The following is a 20,277-nucleotide window of genomic DNA, read 5'->3' as shown; positions in this document are numbered from 1 at the left end:
GTTCAGTTGGTTGGTTGGTTGGTTGGTTGGTTGGTTGGTTGGTTGATTGGTCAGTTGGTTGGTTAGTTGGTTGGTTGATTAGTTGGTTGGTTGGTTAGTTGGTTTGTTAGTTGGTTGGTTGATTGGTCAGTTGGTTGGTTGGTGGGTTGGTTAGTTGGTTGGTTAGTTGGTTGGTTGATTGGTCAGTTGGTTGGTTGGTGGGTTGGTTAGTTGGTTAGTTGGTTGGTTGGTTAGTTGGTCGGTTGGTTGGTTGGTTAGTTGGTTGGTTGGTTGGTCAGTAGTTTAGTTGTTTGTTTGGTTGTTTGCTTGTTTGGTCAGTTGGTTGGTTGTTCAGTTGGTTGGTTGTTTCAGGGGAAATAGTGAAGAATGAAATGAAATTGTGGCAAAATCACGCAACTGTAAGGCCAATATATTTGGTAATATCATCTTTCATTGTATTTCAGGCTGATGTCCTTGTGTCAACAACGAGCCCCATAGGTAATGATGAGCCCTACACCGAGCACATAGGAGCATGTGGAGAAAGGGGGATCAGGATTCACCTGACTCCTGACTTCTTAGCAGGAAAGAAGCAGACTGAGTATGGCCCACAAGGTACGGACTCAGCAAAATCTTCCAGAAAATGACACATACACCAGTTGTGTGTTAAATACTGTATTCTCGGGACTGGGGATTTAGCTCAGTGGTAGAGCCCTTGCCTAGGAAGCGCAAGGCCCTGGGTTCGGTCCCCAGCTCCGAAAAAAAGAACCAAAAAAAAAAAAATACTGTATTCTCGTTCTAAGTAAGCCTGCAGATGACAAACTAGAAGCAAGGAGTCACAGACACGGATTTCTGAACAATAATTTAACACTGGTTCGCAGGCCTGCATAGGTGTGGCATTTTGGCTTTATGAACTAGTGTAGTGCCAGGCAATTGCAGTAAAATTGATTGGCCTGATACATTAGACTTCTATGGATCTATAGGCTTCACCTGGCTAAATTAAATCACCTTCCTGCAGTTCATAAGGCAGCCACCAGATGGTGACAGTGTGCTCGGGTTCACCTGATTTGAGTTCCTGACTCAGCAGGGTTTGATTCCAGACTTCAGGAGAGGCTGAGGTTCTTCATTTATTAACGGTGGTGCTGCACTGTGTGCCAGTCCCTTCAGAGCATGCAGTGTCATCTTGTAGTCATCTCCCAAAGCCTGTCTCTCTCCCCCTCCCCTCCCCCTCTTTCTCCCCCTCCCTTCCCCCTCCCCCCTCCCCCTCCCCCCTCCCTTTCTTCCCCCTCCCTCTTCCCTTCCCCTCCCCTTCTCCTCCCCTCCTCCTCCCCCTTTCCCCTCCTTCCCTCCTCTCTCTCTCTCTCTCTCTCTCTCTCTCTCTCTCTCTCTCTCTCTCGTGTGTGCATGTGTGTGCACATGCATGTGCCTGTGTGTCTGAGTGTGTGTGGTGGTGGTGCACACCAGTAATCCCGAGACTGAAATCAGCCTGGACTGCACAGGGAAACCCTTAAGAAGTTCAATTCTTACAAAAACAATCATGTCAATACGAGCTATATGGATCAACCTTTGAAGGAAATATTCAAAGTCCGTGTATATGCTTCATACACATACACAAATGTGGTTCCTGAATAACTAGTGTTGAAAGAATAATGTCTAAAAATGGTCAGAATGCTCCAGAATTAGTTTGGTCTTCTTAGGCAGGAGAGAAAGGGAAGCCCTGGTTCTGTCTGCCCAACCCCCACATAATTATCGCTGATTAGAGTGGTCTGAACTTTGTCTCTTCATTCTACGATAATGCATTTCATTTTCAAAACTAGAACAGGAAATTCCTGACCTATGATTCAGTAAGTATGTGCTGAGTTAACCGATCTAACTGCTGTTCCAGTCCTGAGCTCACTCCAGCCACCACAGCTGGGAATCACACCATTCCTTTAAATGATTCCTTCATATAACATAACCCTAGCCCTGTCCTTTGCCCTCAAAGTCTTCCATTACCTTTGACAGTCATTGCCTTTCTAGCACTTGAAGGAAAATTCAGTGCAAACCCTCAGAACAGGAGATTGGAGCTGATCCTCAGAGTGGCCCTCTCACCTAGGCATCCAAACTCAGCCCACTTTGAATTATAATTCAGAAACACTAAGATACACATAAGTCACTAAGAGTCGCCCAAATATGGCATACTTAATGGGTGCCTAATAATCTCTAGATATGATTTGCCCAAATATGACAGGAGATAAATCATATTGCCCGCCTTCCCAGAGATAAGCTTCGGTGACAGCATAAAATGAAAAACATCAAACAATGAGATAGAATGGAACTGCCTGGGAGTGTCTAGGCTGGCCTGAGCATGTTAGGATGTCAGTTGGGTGGCTTGATTTTTTTTTCCCTAATGCTTTGGAGACAGGATCTCAAAAGTGTTGCCATCTAACCTTGAACTGATGATCCTTCTATGTTAGCCTCTTTAATAGCTGGAATTACAGGCCTTGGTCACCAGTCCTAGACGGAAGCTCGATTTTTGAGAGAAGAGCAGTAATTATCACTGTAGAGACAGTGAGAGAGGCCAGCAAGAGAAAGCCTGTGAAAAAGGAGTCTGGCTGGCCTACAGAAAGACACTGAGGCATTTGTTGTGATGATGTAGCCCAGGGTGAAGAGCAGGGAAAGGGCTGGAGTTCTCAGGCGCTGCCATGCTGTCCTAAGGAGTTGGACTTAACCCTCGTTCAGCAAGGCAGTTCTCTGACCCTGCATGTCTTCTATAAGACCAAGCAGGACGTGGTGGGGCAGCTGCCTGACCAGTGTATGAATAACTCCCTGCCTCTCGTTGATCACGCCAGGGACACATGATAAGTCAAAATAGATACACATATCGTACAGAACTGTGTACTTGTCATGTCAGGTCCCACTCAGGAAATCAAGCTTCCAGTTTTATTATTTAGAAATCTCTAACGAAGCAAAGCAAAAACAAGCATCTAAAAGAGCGTTCTTTCTCGTGCGGGTCTATGTCCCGTTTATCGTCTTCAGCTCTTTGATATTTTTTCCCTCAGACAGGACGTTTGTTCATGAGTGGGCTCACTTCCGATGGGGGGTGTTTGACGAGTACAACAACAACGAGAAGTTCTACTTGTCCAACGGAAAGCCCCAGGCAGTAAGGTATGTATCTTCTGACGTCACTTCCCCAAAACTGTTTCAAAGTGCAACCAACCTTTCCTTGAAGGACTTTTAAAATACCAGTTTTCTGTCTCATTTCCAATCTCTAAGACACTCTATGCTTCTACAAATGAACGCTTTTTCTTGCAAGTGGTTCCATTAACTGAGTTTCCTACTTTGTAAATCACTGCCAGGCACAGTCTGCCTGGTACCTCTGCTTGTGGTCTCTGGGTCATGCAGACCACAACCCAGAGTCCCTTTGCTGATATGACCATGTTGCTTTGATTTTTCAAATCTCAGCCAGCGGGTGCCATTCCCAACCCCTGTTGTATTTCCCACTTGTCTCTTCTGAGCTTCCGCACCATTAGATACCAGATCCTTGCTTAAAAGCAAGGCTGTTTTGTACTCAGTGCTTTCAAGATCTGGAAATATCTAGCAGCTTGTTCTTCCTTCCACAGCCGTGGAGCATGTTAGACAACACGACTGCCACATCCCCTTAAAGGGAAAATTCAACAAAGCATATTAACAATACCCACAGTCCCTTGTCTTCCAAATAAACTTTTTAAGTATTTGCAAGCCCAGAAGTTACTCTCATCATACATTACGTAAGATCTATGCAATCCAACAGTCTGTGCCATATTTGATAGAGAAATGTTAGGGGCAGTCTAATAGGGACAGCGTCAGCAAGAGGACAAGAGTGTGGTCACAGTTGTCTCGGTTTATTCCAGAATTCATACCCAATTTAGTCACACACAGAACTGGGACAGTACAAACCACACAACACCAGAGGGGAGGACAGGAAGTGATGTTCACGCAGATCCCACCCAGAAAACCTACGATCATAAAGGGGAGGCAAGACTGTCAAGGGAAGTCAACAGGGACAGGATGCAAAGGGACTATTACAGGTGCTTTTCTATGTATTAGCAATAACTCATTCAAACATATAGTGGAAAGTACTATGCTCCAGGCAGCAGCTATCCGATCGAAAACACAGTAAGAAGTGTAGACGATAAATTTAAAGAAAACTACAAAATAATTCAAGAAGGTTTAAAAGAAAACCAAGACAGGGAGGATTTCGATACTTGGAATGTATAAATTCAAGTAAAGTTGATTTCTCAAGTTTTATGAATTTCTAGTCAAATATATAAATTTGTGTCTCATTCAAAGACCTTCAAATTCACTGAGTGAGATTATTTCTAAGAAAAGAGTGTAAAAAAGTGGACTTCGCTTGTTAATTTTTAAATATATTTCAAGACTGGGTTAAATAAAATATTGTATATTGTCAGTAATTTATATAATAACTTAACAGAGTTTGAATAATAAGTCTATGAAGAGAGGTAAGGTTTCTTAAGACATAAAGAAAAAATTTAACTAAGGAAAAAATTAACAGAATCTCTCCCAATTGGATAAACTTGTCAAACTAAGAAAACAAGTCAGGGTTCTCTAGAGTCATAGAACTTATGGAATGTCTCTATGTTGAGGGAATTTGATGTGCTTAACAGGTGTTTATGTTTGGTAGCAACAAAAAGTAAAAGAAAAAGTAAATTTAGTAAGTTAGGATGGATTTATATAACATTGAAGAATAGAACTCATTATAACCGCATTGTACAAGAATGTGCTGTACGTGTCTATATGTTAAGATTTTAAATATGTACCTCTGTAAGTTTCTTTTTAATCTGAAAACAAAGCCTTCTTATGTTGGCACAGGAAACCTCTCAACAAACCAGACGTTTATTTCGGAGGGTGAAACATGTTTTTTCTTCTTTATAGTTTTAATGAGTTTTCTTTTATGTTTTTATTATTTTTACACTCCATTCTGTAGATTAAAAGGGAAACATGGGTAAAAACATCCCACTTATAATAAAACCCATAAGCATATAATATAAATGTCAATGAACCTTAAATGTCAATGAACAGACAATCACTGCTCCAAAACTTTTTGCGATAAAGATAGCTGATGTCAGCAAGTCCTGTGGGGAAACTAAGAGGACTCGAGCTTTCCAAAATAAGGGAGCAGCTTGGATTGGAGTAGTCTATGGACTTTGATACTCAGTCATGCTCTTCTGGTACTGTACCTCCTCAGGTACTTTCTGGCAACAGAATTGACTCTGATATAAACATACTGCATTTGGTATATGAGGTTTAATGAAAAAGAATCCTAGAGAAGGCCAACCATCAGAAATTTCGGGTGAGTGGCAGACCCTTTAAGATGGTCACATTGCCTACGCACTTAACCTTCGTGTATTTTCAGATGTTCGGCAACCATTACCGGTAAACATGTAGTTCGTCGGTGCCAGGGAGGCAGTTGCGTCACTAACGGAAAGTGCGTAATCGACAGAGTAACGGGACTGTATAAAGATAACTGTGTATTCATACCAGATAAAAACCAGAGAGAGAAGGCGTCCATCATGTTTAACCAAAATATCAACTCTGTAAGTGTCCTCTTCTTTCCCCACATGCTTGGATAAATTCAGTGAGGTCGGTTTGGTTTGGTTTTTGCCTAGGTGTTCCAAGGGGACAATGAGTTTTAGACACAGTGCCAGCGTTAGGGGGAACTCAGCAGCTGATTCTCGTCATGATAAGCTGGGTTGCGGAAAACAAGCATGTAGACCTCTTGCTGTGTGTCACCCTGGGCCAAATCTTGAGGAAGCAAACTTCAATGTGTCTGCCAGGTTTCTAGCCCACATGTACAGTTGGATGGCAAAGGAGTCTGTGGACATTTGTACATTGCACTCTGAGGTTGCGGAGGACTGAAGCGGCGATCTCTCGAAGAGGGCTAGACAATGAGGGAAACACTTGGCAAAGCGAAAGGAACTCCCTGGTAACGAATCCTGAGCACAGGGACAAGATAGCACACAAGTCTGAGAGCCAGTAGAAGAGTGTAGGAAAAACTAAAGACTTAGATGACCCAGCCAGAAGCGAGGTGTCGGGGGCGGGGGCGAAGGAAAAGCTGCAGTTTGTCACTGTCGTTGGTTATCCGAAGCCGCAGGACTTACAGAGGGTCTTGGAGGGCTAAGGAGATACGGCTCACAAGGTAAAGTGCCTGCTGGTTGAGCTCGGAGGACCTGACTTCAATCCCCAGAACCCGTATAACAAGCCGAGGGTACCAGCACTCAGAGATGAGATAGGTGGATGACCAAAGGTCAATGCCATCCAGTCTCATCAAAGAGATGGATTTCAGATTCGCTAGGAAATCCTCCTGTCTCAAAAAAACTGAAGGTGGCGCTTGACCGGGAAAGCCACCTAACATGGACCTCAGGCTCCACACGAGCACAATGGCATGAGTACCCACACACATCTGGACACCCAACATACATAGAATACCATGCACAGTGTAAATATAAAACGTCTTATAGATGAAAATAAAGGGGAAGGGTTCTCAAACAGCTGTGGGGCGAGCAACATGGAGAAACAGAGCAAGGTCAGATAAGTCCTGACTGGACTGTGAGGGAAAGATCATGAGGACTCGGATGACGGAGACTTCATTGAAGTGGGAGGGTGGAGGGGACTACAAACTGGAAATAGGAAGAGATGTCTAGATCTTGGTTGCTCTGTGAAGGGAGCAGTGCAGAAATGTCCTGTTTTTTTGGCCTGGGTGACCAGGGGCCTAGTGCTGACATCAAATAGGAAATGAGCAAGGACGTGAAGTGAAGAAGCATCCAGAAAAGTGATGGAATAGAGAGGAGACATGGCGTCTGGGAAACCAGATCTGCAGATGGATTCTAGAGAGCTGGAAGGATGCGTGTTCAAGGTTGAACCCAGCATGTTGGTTAATGGGGTTCAGAAAGTAAAGGAACGGAGCTTGTCAGTGTGAGGGTTCAGAGACGAGATTGTGCTGGAGTGTGGGGTGAAGAAAGGTGACATCTCACGTAGAGAACCTGAGGAGTAAAGGAAACCACCTTATAGCAGGCAGGCCTTCACCGCGGACTAGAACAAAAGGTCCAATAAGGCTGAAGACAAGGCTTGAGACAGGATGCAGACCATGATTTTCCCAGGCTTGCAGTGCACCATTGTGAGACCCAGCCAGGGTTATAAACCAGCAGAGGAGCCTGGGAGTGGAAAGAGTGTTTGTTTTGCTAGATATTTTAAAGAATCTATTGATTGCTGTCATGTATGTTATTAACTGGCAATTTCAGGTGGTTGAATTCTGTACAGAAAAAAATCACAATAAAGAAGCCCCCAATGCCCAAAACCAACGATGCAACCTCCGAAGCACTTGGGAAGTCATCCAGGAATCTGAGGACTTCAAGCAAACCACTCCCATGACAGCCCAGCCACCCGCACCCACCTTCTCACTGCTGCAAACCAGACAAAGAATCGTGTGCCTCGTTCTTGATAAGTCCGGGAGCATGCAGGTAGGTCTGCCGAGCGTGTGCGTGATACAATTTGGACTTGGTAGAGAACAAACACAACAGGAGGGTCAAACCCAGGAATAGCTATGTGGTCAGAAATACCTGTCTTGGGCTGGAGAGATAGCTCAGCAGATAAGGTGCTTGCCTTGCAAGCATAAAGGCCCCAAACTTGCTGGTGATTCCAGCTCTGAGCAGGTAGAGACAGGCAAATCCCTGTGGTTCCTTGACCAGTGAGTGAGCTCAAGGTGATGAGAAACACACACACACACACACACACACACACACACACACACACACACACGATGCTCACACCGCCTCATTTCACAGACTCAGTATCAATTACCCCCTTTGTCAAACTAAAATAATACCGACTTGAGCAAAGTTCTGATAAGTAAGCTTAATGCTGTTTGTGTTTTGCTAACATAACTGGGCCTAGATTTCCATACAAGCCTTATCTAATGCATTATATTCCAGGGATTATGGAAGATAGATTTTTTTTTGCCTTTTGCTATTTAGGCAAAAACTCTAAAATTTTACCCAAAGTAGATGCCAGGCACAAATGGAAAACACCCACCCTGAAAGGATACAGCTTAAGTACACACTTATCTTAGGGCAGCCACTTCTAAGAACTCTTCAACCTGGTCTGTTGTCAGCCTGCTCATTCAAGGGCCATCTCGACCGCTCTTTTGCTTGTTCTTTCAGAGCGATAACCGTCTTAACCGAATGAATCAGGCAAGCCGGCTTTTCCTGCTGCAGACCGTGGAGCAGGGATCCTGGGTCGGGATGGTGACCTTCGACAGTACCGCCTATGTACAAAGCGAACTCACACAGTTAAACAGTGGTGCTGACAGAGACCTGCTGATCAAGCGCTTACCCACAGTAGCTTCAGGAGGGACGTCTATATGCTCTGGGCTTCAGGCAGCATTTACAGTAAGGCGCTCTCCGTTGTGGTTGTTTGCAACTATTGGTGGCATTTACTCCTATGACGTTTTCATTTCCAGAGTTCCCACACATGGCTGGTGTCAGGTTGAATTACAATGGCGGAGGACAGCATGGTGGTGGAAGGGTATAGCGATACAGAGAGTTATGCCTTCAGAGTTAGTATGGCTTTCCTCCTTCCTGCTTCTCTCCTCTTCTGCACCTAAGCATTCAGGGATTCCTGAGTGCATGACTGCACTCCCAGTATGTCTGATGTGCCTCCTCGGTCCAGCTTGACTGGGTCACACATTCTCGAGCTCTGTGGCAGGATCCCTGAGTCTTACCTGATAACCCAACTCCGAGTCCACGTGGGAAACATGGAAACTGCAGCCCGTCCTTCACAACACACAGCAATTATAAGAAATTAAGCAAGGGGATCAAACCAGGCCACTGCTCTTACTTCCTAGACCCTGAAGCACTTGGTCAGACCAGGGTCATGACCACAGCTCTCAGAATCCTGGGCACCGGCTCTTTCCCATGCTCATGGTCTCTGTTCACTCCCTTCCAACCTCACCAAGGCCAGCGTGTGATCTCCTATCATCACTCAAACATGGAATGCAGTCAGGAGGTGTCTCCTGTGCCTCTGCTTTCCCCGCCAGCCTTCTGGCCATACATACTTCATCCATAACCGTGGGCTGTGGGACGGAAGCTGGACTGTTTGCCTTGCACGTTGGTCTCTCTCCACCCTTGCAGTGATGTGTAGATCACATACACTGTTATTTCATTTTCTTTCCATCCTAATCTTATTTATCATTGGCAGGTGGACTGTCCTCTTATTAAGATTGTGTCTAGGCACACAACTATTTTTAGGACATATGGGGTGGGAGAATCAGAGGGCCACGGTCCTCCTTGTCTACATAGGGAGTTCGATGCCTCTGTAGGCTACATGAACCCTGTTTCCAAGAAGAAACATCAAAAAGTCATGCGTACGTGCATGCCTCTGTGTGTGTGTGTGTGTGTGTGTGTGTGTGTGTGTGTGTGTGTGTGTGTGTGTGTAAAGAAACAAAGTGCTTGCTTTCATTAGAAGGGGCATGAAAATGCAACTATCTGTGATCTGGTTAACACAGTTGATATTGTCAGATATTAAAAGGCTGAAGTTCAAACTCCTCTGGGTCTGCTATCCCTCACCTGGTTCCTGATGTTTGTAATGGGATCTCGAGACCAAACTCAGCAGCCCTGTATCCTCTCCCAGAACTGCCTGTCTCTCGGACCACACTGCGTTGCACAGCATGATTTTTCTGGGGAAGGCGAACCACACAAAGAGATCACTGTTGAGTTCCATGATGTAGTGTCACCGCTAGACAGATGCTCCTCCAACATTCCCAGACATCCGCTTGGTCCCTCTACTTGGTCCCTTCTTGTCCCATGTAGAGGCAATGTCCACACACACCCCGGCCACCTCGAGACTGATAATCCCTGCTCTTAATCACGTTCTTAGTCGATAAAGAAGAAGTACCCGACGGATGGAGCTGAAATCGTGCTGCTGACCGACGGGGAAGATAACACCATTAGCAGCTGCTTTGACCTGGTGAAGAACAGTGGGGCCATCATTCACACAGTGGCCCTGGGACCGTCTGCCGCTAAAGAGCTTGAACAGCTGTCCAAAATGACAGGTGAGGGGACATAACGGTGGACTCTAAGCTCCAGCGAGGAGGAGCCAGGAAAGGGGATTCAGAAAGATGGGGTAATCTCTGCCAAGTAGCTATGCTTCTCCCAAATGACTGTTAGAACTGATGCTGTCCATTCTCCTTAAGGTCTTGGCTCCAGGGCTAGGCCAGGCTGTGGGAAGTGACGGTGCAACACCCTAGCGACAACTCAAAGAAACCTCCTGGGGCACCTTATGAGTATTTAACTTTACCTAAGAAAGACAGGAAGGGGAGGAGGGGAGGAGGGGAAGAGCCTGGTGACCAACCAGAGGCTACTTCAGTCAAGCAGTGCACGGGCAGTTTCTCCACAAAAGACCAGGGTGCTGTGTATCTGAGTCTCACACTAACAGATGGTGCCGACAGGGTCCTCTGACCCCGGCTTCCTTTGCACAATCTGTGAACTCTTCCTTTTATTTGGGGATAGTATTAGACATATAAATTATTACCATTGGAGATAATATATCTGCCCATGTTCTCCAGAAACAGCCTGAGATGGAGGATTTAGTACACGTGAGCTCTCAAAAGAAAAGAGACTGAGGACAGAGTAGAAAACAGAGCAAGGGACGGAAGCAAATTTGCACTGTACCCTCGCTCTAGCTGCGTGGCCTATAGACTAGAAACGCAATACAAATGTGGTCCTCCCTTGAGACAGATGGACTCCCCTCTTGTATTGCCTCGTCCATCAGTCAATGGGCATTTATTGTTGGAGCAGAGCAGCGATACAAATCATTTTTCTGTGTAGGATGGCCCTTTGGGGTAAGGCAGTCCTCTGGAGAATGAGGCAGCTGTTAGTCACGTGGCCAACACTTAGAACAAAGCAGACTTTCACTCACTTGGAGGAGGACACGTGGGCCACCGGCAGCACTACAGAAACATGGTCCCTGACTTCAGATGCCCTTTAACAGTTTAAAAGTGACTACCTAAGGCGACTCTGTGATCACAAGTGCTTGCTGCCAAGCCCACAACCTGAGTTCTGAGTTATAGAACCTATGGTCCATAAGGAGAGAACAACTGCCACCAATCATCCTCTGCCCTTTACACACACACACACACACACACACACACACCATGACACATGCACACACAAATAAATGAATATCAAAAAGCTACGAGTGGCTTCCTGTCTACTTCTTCAGTTTACACTTATTCTCAATACCTGGCTCAGCTAAGGTTTACTGCTGTGAACAGACACCATGACCAAGGCATCTCTTACAAGAGCAACATTTAACTGAGGCTGCCTTCCAGGTTCAGAGGTGCAGTCCAGTATCATCAAGGAGGGAGCATGGCAGTGCCCAAGCAGGCATAGTGCAGGAGCAGCTGAGCCGTTCAACATCTTGTTCCAAAGGCAAACAGAAGAAGACTAACTTTCCGGCAGCTAGGACGAGGGTCTCAAAGCCCACCCCCACAGTGGCACACTTCCTCCAACAAGGCCACACCTCCTAATAGTGCCACTCCCTTGACAAAATGTATTCCAACCTCCACATTAACCAAACTTCCAGGCCTGGAATATTAATCTTTCTCCTATACATCCCAATTCTGTAATGGCCCTTTCGTCCACTGTTATTTCTTAATATTGTCACACGTGTATATTTTTTGATTTGAGATACAACTTTAAAACCCAGTTTGTTAGAACTGCATTTAAATAAGAGTAAACCAATCAGTGTGAACTGTGCTTTAATAGACTCCCTCATATGAAATCACATGGCCTTTAATTTGTAAACGCTGTTGGGTGTTTGTGCAGATAGTTTACATGGCTTCATGATGGGTATTTCTGAAGCTACTCATTACTAGGATTGAAAAGTCAGTATCAGTGGGGAACGGTGATATGAACCTGAAATCCCAGTGGTTGGGGCGTAGAGGCAGAAGGATCTGGAGTAAAGGTCATCCTTGGATAAACAGTGAACGTATGGCTGGCTTGAACTACTGGAGACTATGTCTCAGTGTGAATCAGTATCGACTTGTAAGTTAACATGCACTCGTGTTTGCTATCGATCTGAATTGTGATTCCTGCTATCACAGCTATAGCTAAGATGTTGTCAATGCTCGCTCCCTGGAAAGATAACCTCTGACAATGTGCTTGCATTTTAGGAGGCTTGCAAACGTATTCTTCCGATCAGATTCAGAACAACGGTCTTGTTGATGCTTTCGCAGCTCTCTCCTCAGGAAATGCAGCTATCTCTCAGCACTCCATCCAGGTCAGAGTTCTAACTATTTGATTTCTCTTGTCTGCTTATAATCAGTCTAGACTGCTGGATGCTTTGAGTTCTACATTCCTTTGTGCATTAATTAAAATTCAGAGTCTTCATCTTGACATCAGACATCATTCCCCAAATGTAAGCTCCCTTATTTAACGAAGGCAGTTGGCATTTACTTATTTTGTTAATGTGTCTAATAATCCCCTGTAGGCATTTGCTAACAAGCTCTCTCTGTAATATGATGGGCTTACATTGTCTTACGATCATCCATCCATTTTCTAGGACAGGTGTATAGACAGGATGTGCCCAGTTCTTCCTTTGCCTGAGTTCCTAAGATTTGCCATGACTTTCCTGGAGCTGAGACAGGGCACTTTGCCCTCTAGAAACCCCATGTAGTCCATTCAGACTCACAAATCTTGATTCTGAGTCTAACATTAACTGACATTGACTGAAGAAACTTACCCCTGTATGGAGCGGAAAGCTGTGGGCTTGTCTGGTTCTAAAATGCTAAGAAGCTCAAATTATCGTTCAAACGTCTTGAGCCTATTTTTGAGAACAAACAAAGTGCTCTATTAGAATGGCTGCAGGGATTTTCTCTTTTGTTCTTCTTTCATACTTTGCATCCGGACTCTGCAGTCTCTCCTTCCCCCTCTCCCCTCTTCTTCCCTCCCCCCGTCTCCCTTCCTTCACTTCCCCTTTCCCTCCAGATCCACACCACCACCCTGCCTTCCCTTAGAAAGAGCAGGCCTCCCAGGGACAGCAACCAAAATGGCACCCCAGGCTACCATAAGAATTGGCAAATCTGATCACGTGGAGGCTGGACAAGGCAACCCTGTAGGAGGAAAGACTAAACAACCAGCACAGAGTGAATCTCAGACTTGCACAGTCAAGGTCTGAGGAGCCCTGGAGGAATAATGGCATCAAACCTGGATGGCAGGGTTCAAAAGATAGGATTTGGGGCCGGCCGATGCCCTGTGTTTCCAGTCTGTGGAGACAGCCATGGCTCCTATGTTGGTTGTCCTGCAGGAAATTTTAAAACTCAAGGGCCTTGTTTTACAAAGAAACAAATGTGTTTCAGAGAAGCAATTCACTGCTGAAAAACTCCCAGGCATGTCTGTGATTTTTTTTTTCATTTAAGAAAACAAACAGGGAAGGAAAGGGAAAGGTGAGTAGGACTCATTTCCTAACCCACCATGAGAACAAGAGTCCTTTACGTCCGGACTTATTCATTATCCACTGGTGGGGCCAGAAAGCCTGGCCCCATGGCCTTTACCTCTTCTACTGAGTATCAACTTAGCCATATGGAATTATTATGCAAGAGACAATGCTCAAAACCACATTTGCTACTGAAGCTCTCTCCTATTTCCGTCCCTACTCTGCAGCCATCCCATTCCACCCCAATGAGCAGTCTCCCACTCAGTGGTTTAGTTCATCCACCATCCTGGGGACTCCCATGATGCTCACTTAGTAACTTGTAATTCTTGATAATTTATATCATCTCTCCATGGTTTACAAACGAGTACAGTCAGTCCTTCTTGGGATTTAGTGTTGTTAGAGCATCATGGGATGGCCATCAAAGGACAGCAAGGGGGAAAATCGCATCGAAGGTCACAGGAAGGTGGTTCATACATCCTAAGAGATAGGCATTGGTGAAAGTTTCAAGAATAAAGAGACATTTGCACTGAATTCCGGAGGAACAGTAAGACTCAGATGAGCAGGGAGAAAGTAATGATGTAGAGGAGGGGGCAAAGAGCACGAAACTGGGGAACCATAAACCTTTTGAGCAGAGAAAGCAGTATCATGGAAACTAGAAGCTGGAATAGTGGTTTAGAACTAAGCCTAAATGACCCTAAACACCAAACAAAAGACCCAAGAATACCTTCAGACCTTTGGATTGGCTCCTGGCAGTCAGGACAGTTTTGTGAGACCATGAGACGTACACTGTGCTGTCCAGGAAGTAAAGTGTTGATCTTCTCAACAGCTGGAGAGCAGAGGAGTTAATCTCCAGAATAAGCAGTGGATGAATGGCTCAGTGATCGTGGACAGCACAGTGGGGAAGGACACCTTGTTTCTTGTCACCTGGACTACGAATTCTCCTTCAATATTTATCTGGGATCCCAGTGGAGTGCAACAAAGTGGTTTTGTACTAGACACCAACACCAAGGTGGCCTACCTCCAAGTCCCAGGCATAGCCAAGGTATGGAGTCAGCTTCCCTGTAGACTAGACAATACTGTTTTACAAGTAATTGTAGATTTATTGACTGTGGGGGGAAAACAATGAAAACCCTTCATTCACTGAAGTCTGCCAGTTAAGACAAGAGAGGGGGAAGGGTAATTTCATGCCACCAAATGAAAGGGAAACAATGGAAGTATACAGCAGTTGGGATGACAAATGACCCTTGATGCTTTGGGATGACAAGAACTCCTTGGAAATTCCAGGCAGCGCAGCGATCAATGAGATCACTCATTGCAGCCTTAAGCCTCATTATCCCTAACTAGGTTTGTCTTGACTATGGGAGTCGCATAGTCAGTCTAAACGCACTCATGTTTACCTTGACTGGCAGAGAATCAAGGATACGCACATCTTAGACGTGCCTGCCACACTCGTTAGTCACAGAGGCATTTGTTGTAAGTGGCAGCGAAGTTAGGCCTTTGATGCTCACTGGAAATATCTGCCTCTGTTTTGGTCAGGTTGGCTTTTGGAAATACAGCATTCAAGCGAGCTCACAGACTCTCACTTTGACTGTCACCTCCCGGGCAGCAAGCGCTACACTGCCTCCAATTACAGTGACCCCAGTAGTGAATAAGAACACAGGGAAATTCCCCAGCCCTGTAACCGTGTATGCAAGCATTCGCCAAGGAGCCTCGCCTATTCTCAGGGCCAGTGTCACAGCCCTGATTGAATCTGTGAATGGAAAAACAGTAACCCTGGAATTACTGGATAACGGAGCAGGTAACCATCAAAGAAATTAGAACTTAGATCTTCTTCTGAGATACCACCACCGTGGAATGGCCAACAGGAGCTCTAACCCTCCAGTGCACGCAGTCGGAGGCAGAGAACCTAGTACCGGGGATCCAAGTACTCTCTGCATCCTCGTGTATGTCATATCTCAAGATGATGAGAAATATAAGCAAGGGTCCAGCCTTAGCCTCCAAGCACCAGAGTGCATTAATGCTTTGAATTCATTAGAGACTACACAGAATGTTATCTCTTCCAAACTAAGTGAAGAGAAATAGCAGCCATTTCTGTCGGGTCCACAACCTCCTCAAAATGTATGCACATATAGACATGTATTTCTTCATTTTCATGTTCACCACACACTTTTAAGGTACTGCTTTCTCTCCAATACTGGCAAACAAATACTGCCACACTTTAAAACAATAGAGATGAAGTCCTGCACGGTTCTAGATGTTACTATATCCATGTGGACTTTGGGTTAGCCTTGCTCCCCAAGTGAAAACTTCTGCCCATTTTTCTTTCATGTAAGAAATCTATAAGGAAGCAATGCACTTTGTGTTCCTTTGGTAGAAGGTGTCTGATTACTGTGACAGAACTGTCTTTGTTGGAATGAAATGTATGACTGAATTTCCTACCTAAACATACCCTGGGGAGAAAGTTTCAATTTTTCTTCCCCAATCATGTACATAGAACAATCTGATTTGACCTGATAATGAGTGAGTTGACAGCTCGTGTTATATCAGTCATGACAGAGACATGTGAAATGACCCCTGATTCCAAAAGGAAAGGACAGTTCAGGGTGAGAAGATTGACATATAATCATGTATGTATGTGCACACACAGTATAGATGGGCATCAGGCCTCATTCTATACATGGTCGAACCTCATGGTCTCTTGTGGCTAAAGCTCATTTTCCCTGTAAGATGTTAACTCACATATGGATACAGGTATCCAGTAGCCTTTAGGATATTCACCAATTCCTTCATCTCCCCGTCAAGGTGCCGATGCTACCAAGAATGATGGTGTCTACTCAAGGTTTTTTACAGCTTTTGATGCAAATGGTAGATACAGCATCAAAATATGGGCTCTGGGAGGAGTTACTGCAGACAGACAGAGAATGGCCCCTCAGAGGAATGGAGTCATGTACATAGATGGCTGGATTGAAGACGACGGTAAGTGATTTGGAGGGCAAACTGAAAGACTTGGGTCTAGAAGAACCACCAAGTCTGTGAGTCAGGAGACAACTTTTGGTGTCCGAGTCCCTCCTCCACCTTATTAGCATTTGCGGCTGGGTGATGCTCTGTGCTGAGTACACTCTTGTGTCTTGTAGGATTCTGCTGTATTACTGGAGTCCATCCACTACATACCAGTAACAGCCCCACCCCCAAGTTACTACATTAAAAAAATGTGCCCAGTTATTCTCTGTTGTCCCATGAGATAGCAAAACACCCCGTGAGGAAACCAATTAGGCAGATCATAATAGTTAAACACTTTGGTCCAAAATCACATTCCACAAGATAAAATATAATATTTCCATGTGACTCCCCTTCTCCCACTGTAAAATAAACTGTCTGGGAGGTGAGCTAGGCCTCCTCCCCACCGAGCACATGTCACCAAGTGGGAAAAACATGTCTTTAAGAAAGAGGACATCCCGAGGCACTGTGGGTTTAAAACGTTTGCCCAGGATCAGAGCAGGATCAAGAGCAACAGAGTCTAAAGGATTTCAGGACTTGCCTTTGATAGTAAAACCAACAAAAAATGTTTTAAAGAAGTGGAATTTATGAGAAAGTAAGTTCCGAGTAATGCTGGACTGAGATCGGAATGGCTCGACTGAAGATGGGGTCTGAGAGCTTCACTGGCTGAGAGCTTCAGCCGCAAGTAGCTTTTGAAGCACAGAATTAGTTTTGTGTGACGTGAAGCCAAGTCTGTAATTGATGCGTGAGTGATTTCCTAGGAAGTGATTGAGACAATCGGGTGTGGCGTCTCTTCAATCTTAGCATTCGGAGATCGAGGCAAGATCAGGGATTTGAGACCAACCTGAGCCACATACTGAGACAGTCTCCAAATAAAAAGAGAGAATACTGGGATTGGAGTCCTTAATGTGAACTATTTCATATCCAATTATCATCAAGTAAGAAAAACAAAGCACAATATTAAAACGTGAGAACTGCATAAATTAAACAACCAAGGAAATTCTCAAGAGCCAAGGAGATCAAGTACAAAATAAGTGGGAGTACGGCACTCAAAATATTATCAAAGTGATAGGAGGCTTCTTTGGGCGATGCCATGTTTCAACAGAGTCTAAACTGACATTGTAGAAGACTGGAAAGACAGTGGGTCGATGATATGGCTTAGTAGGTAAAGGTGCTTGCTGCTAAGCCTAACAATTGGAGTTTGATCCCTGGGTTCCACATGGTGGCAAGAGAGAATCCACTCCTGTAATTTGTCCTCTGACCTCCACATGCTCCCCTTTTGTGCAAATAATTAAATGTCTTTAAATTAAAGACAAAAATGAGAGAAGAAATGCAATTCTAGGGGTTTCCCCCCTATTATAACCAGGAAACATCTGTTAGTAAAGAATGGAGGGCCGTTTGCTCATTCTCTTCTTATGCAACCTGATTGGGGGTCTTGGCCCCAGACTTAAGAGTGTTTTTTGTTGGTGGAAGGCAGGAAGAGTGGGAAGGAAGATCTAGTAGAAATTGGGAAGGCTAGCCTTTCAGTGGTGGTGATTTTCACAGTTTTAATAAATTTTAACACAGGTGAAATAAAAATGAATCCACCACACCCTGAAACTGGTAATGTTCAAGACAGCCAAGTGTGCTTCAGCAGGACATCCTCAGGGGGATCGTTTGTGGCCACCAACGTCCCCGCAGCTCCCATTCCTGACCTCTTTCCACCTTGCCAAATCACTGACCTGAAGGCTAGCATTCAAGGGCAGAACCTTGTGAATCTGACGTGGACGGCTCCTGGGGATGATTACGACCACGGGAGAGGTAAGACTGCTATACAGACCCCAGACAGGAGCTCACTGACCGAGCAGAGGTTATGCTGGGAGGAGGACACAGATGGCAGGGAATCTCGAATGGCTTCTAAAATTAAAGACACACAGTTTTTAAAATCTAAGAAGCCTACCTTATTAAGGAATAAGGCATTTTATCTAGGAAAAGAAAGCTTCAGGATTTTGTGTTTTGTTTGTGTCTGTCTGTCTGTTTGCTTGTTTGCTTGTTTCTGACAAACAAGGTGTTTCTAGAGGATTGTGATAGAGGGTAAATACCCTTGAAAGAAATTTCTTCCCATCCTACTAGACTTTGACTCTCAAATATAAAACTTAGGTCTGGGGTGGAGCCTTAGCCCCTCTGTTTATGAGATGCGTGGGCAGCAGCCTGACCTGACAAACTAGAATCTGTTTTAAGATCCCTGTGAATTAGAATCAGTGTTTTACGGTCCTCTGAGCATGTTAGTGCTCAAGAAACACCAGCTCTAACCTCCCTTCCAAATTAGGAGCTAATAAACGGTGAGCGCCCTCCTTCCTCAGCCAAGCCTCAGGCTCAGAAACTCTCACCGAGGCTTTACGTCATCACTGAACCAACTTTATCTCCACCTCTTCGCTATGAGTAAAGAGTGCGCACAGAGGGTGACAGCCTTTGTAAAAATGGTTACCCGGTTCCCATCATCCACTGTAAAGTCATGAGATGATGATGTCATCCCTAGTAGATTTTTCAAAGATTAAGACTTGGTCATTGCGTTCCCTCTCACTCCTTTTTAAAATTTGTTTTTCTATTTTAGCTTCCAGTTACATCATCCGAATAAGCACGAGTATCGTCGATCTCAGAAACAACTTCAGCACCTCACTCGAAGTGAACACTACCGATCTCATCCCCAAGGAGGCCAGCTCCGAGGAAATGTTTGAGTTTGAACTGGACAACAGCTTTGGAAATGGCACAGATGTCTTCATTGCTATCCAGGCTGTGGATAAGTCCAACCTGAAATCAGAAATCTCCAACATTGCCCGGGTGTCTCTGTTCATCCCCGCTCAGGAGCCGCCAGAAGACTCAACTCCTTCTTATCCCGAAGTCAGCATCAACAGCACGATTCCTGGCATCCACGTGCTGAATATAGTGTGGAAGTGGCTAGGGGAAATGCATGTGACACTAGGTTTGCACTGAATCTTCAGGCAAGAAGTAAATCGCTCCTGTCATTGTATTTTAGACTTCCTGAAGGGGGCGATGTAGTAACACGTGAAGCTGTAAAATTGGGCCCAGGTGCATTAAAAATTATCTGTTCGAATCCAAAAGTTTAACCATCGCTCAGTCTTTGAAGGGTAATTTGAATGCTTGCTCGTGTTGCTTGTACCAATAGATGGGAGTAGATTTAAGTTTGTCCTAGGGCACTTGGCTAAAAATAAGATCCAATTACAGTTAGTTAATCTACTAACTACTATACTAAACTATCAGAAATGCCTACTGAACTATTTAAATACAAAAGGCCTGGTTTCTTATTCAGGACCTTGGATTAACATCAGCAAGAATGTGTCTTCTTTTCTTTAGGTAGGAATGAGGATTGCACAATTTTGAAATGGGGTACACTTTGGAGAGAACTCACACCTTGGAGGTCCCATGGGTTTAGAAATGCATACTACGTGCCTATGATGCTTAGAGCCACAGTAGAAGGAAATGGGGAGGGGTAGGTAGATTTAGGGCAAGTGATAAAGAAATAATATGTTTCACAGTTTTTACAAATATTCTATTAGCCAGGGACTGGGCCTGTTGTGGACTTTTGAAACCTCATATCCCACCCCCAGTGAAATACCAATTCCAAAAGGCAATGGCTAATGCTTCTCAAAACAATTCTACCAACAAGGGACCAAGCATTCACATATGCGAGCCTACGGGAGCCACCACAACCACTTACAAGTATGTGCTCAATTAGGGGTGCTCTGTTAAATCCAGGGTTGATGTTCAACTGCTAATGAAGTAGGCCATTGTTTCTACATACCAAACGCTAATAAAATAATCCACTGTTTCCAC

The 20,277-nt window shown here is 44.8% G+C and overlaps 1 protein-coding gene across 1 annotated transcript in view; it reads left to right on the top strand.

Annotated features, from left to right (window-relative positions):
* Clca1 (chloride channel accessory 1) overlaps positions 1-20,277 on the top strand; it is a 25,584-nt gene extending 5,307 nt beyond the window's left edge. The window contains 12 exon segments of the mRNA NM_001107449.1: positions 444-591; positions 3,018-3,123; positions 5,372-5,552; positions 7,257-7,475; positions 8,175-8,402; positions 9,889-10,063; positions 12,185-12,291; positions 14,273-14,488; positions 14,983-15,244; positions 16,249-16,422; positions 18,010-18,243; positions 19,037-20,277. Coding sequence (NP_001100919.1) covers positions 444-591; positions 3,018-3,123; positions 5,372-5,552; positions 7,257-7,475; positions 8,175-8,402; positions 9,889-10,063; positions 12,185-12,291; positions 14,273-14,488; positions 14,983-15,244; positions 16,249-16,422; positions 18,010-18,243; positions 19,037-19,416 — 2,430 coding nt within the window. The 3' untranslated portion in view covers positions 19,417-20,277.

This window comes from Rattus norvegicus, chromosome 2, assembly GCF_021556685.1.
Source record: "Rattus norvegicus strain SHRSP/BbbUtx chromosome 2, alternate assembly SHRSP_T2T, whole genome shotgun sequence".
Lineage (NCBI taxonomy): Eukaryota > Metazoa > Chordata > Mammalia > Rodentia > Muridae > Rattus > Rattus norvegicus.
Note: the sequence above shows the minus strand (reverse complement) of the source record. Positions and strands in the feature narration are given on the sequence as shown.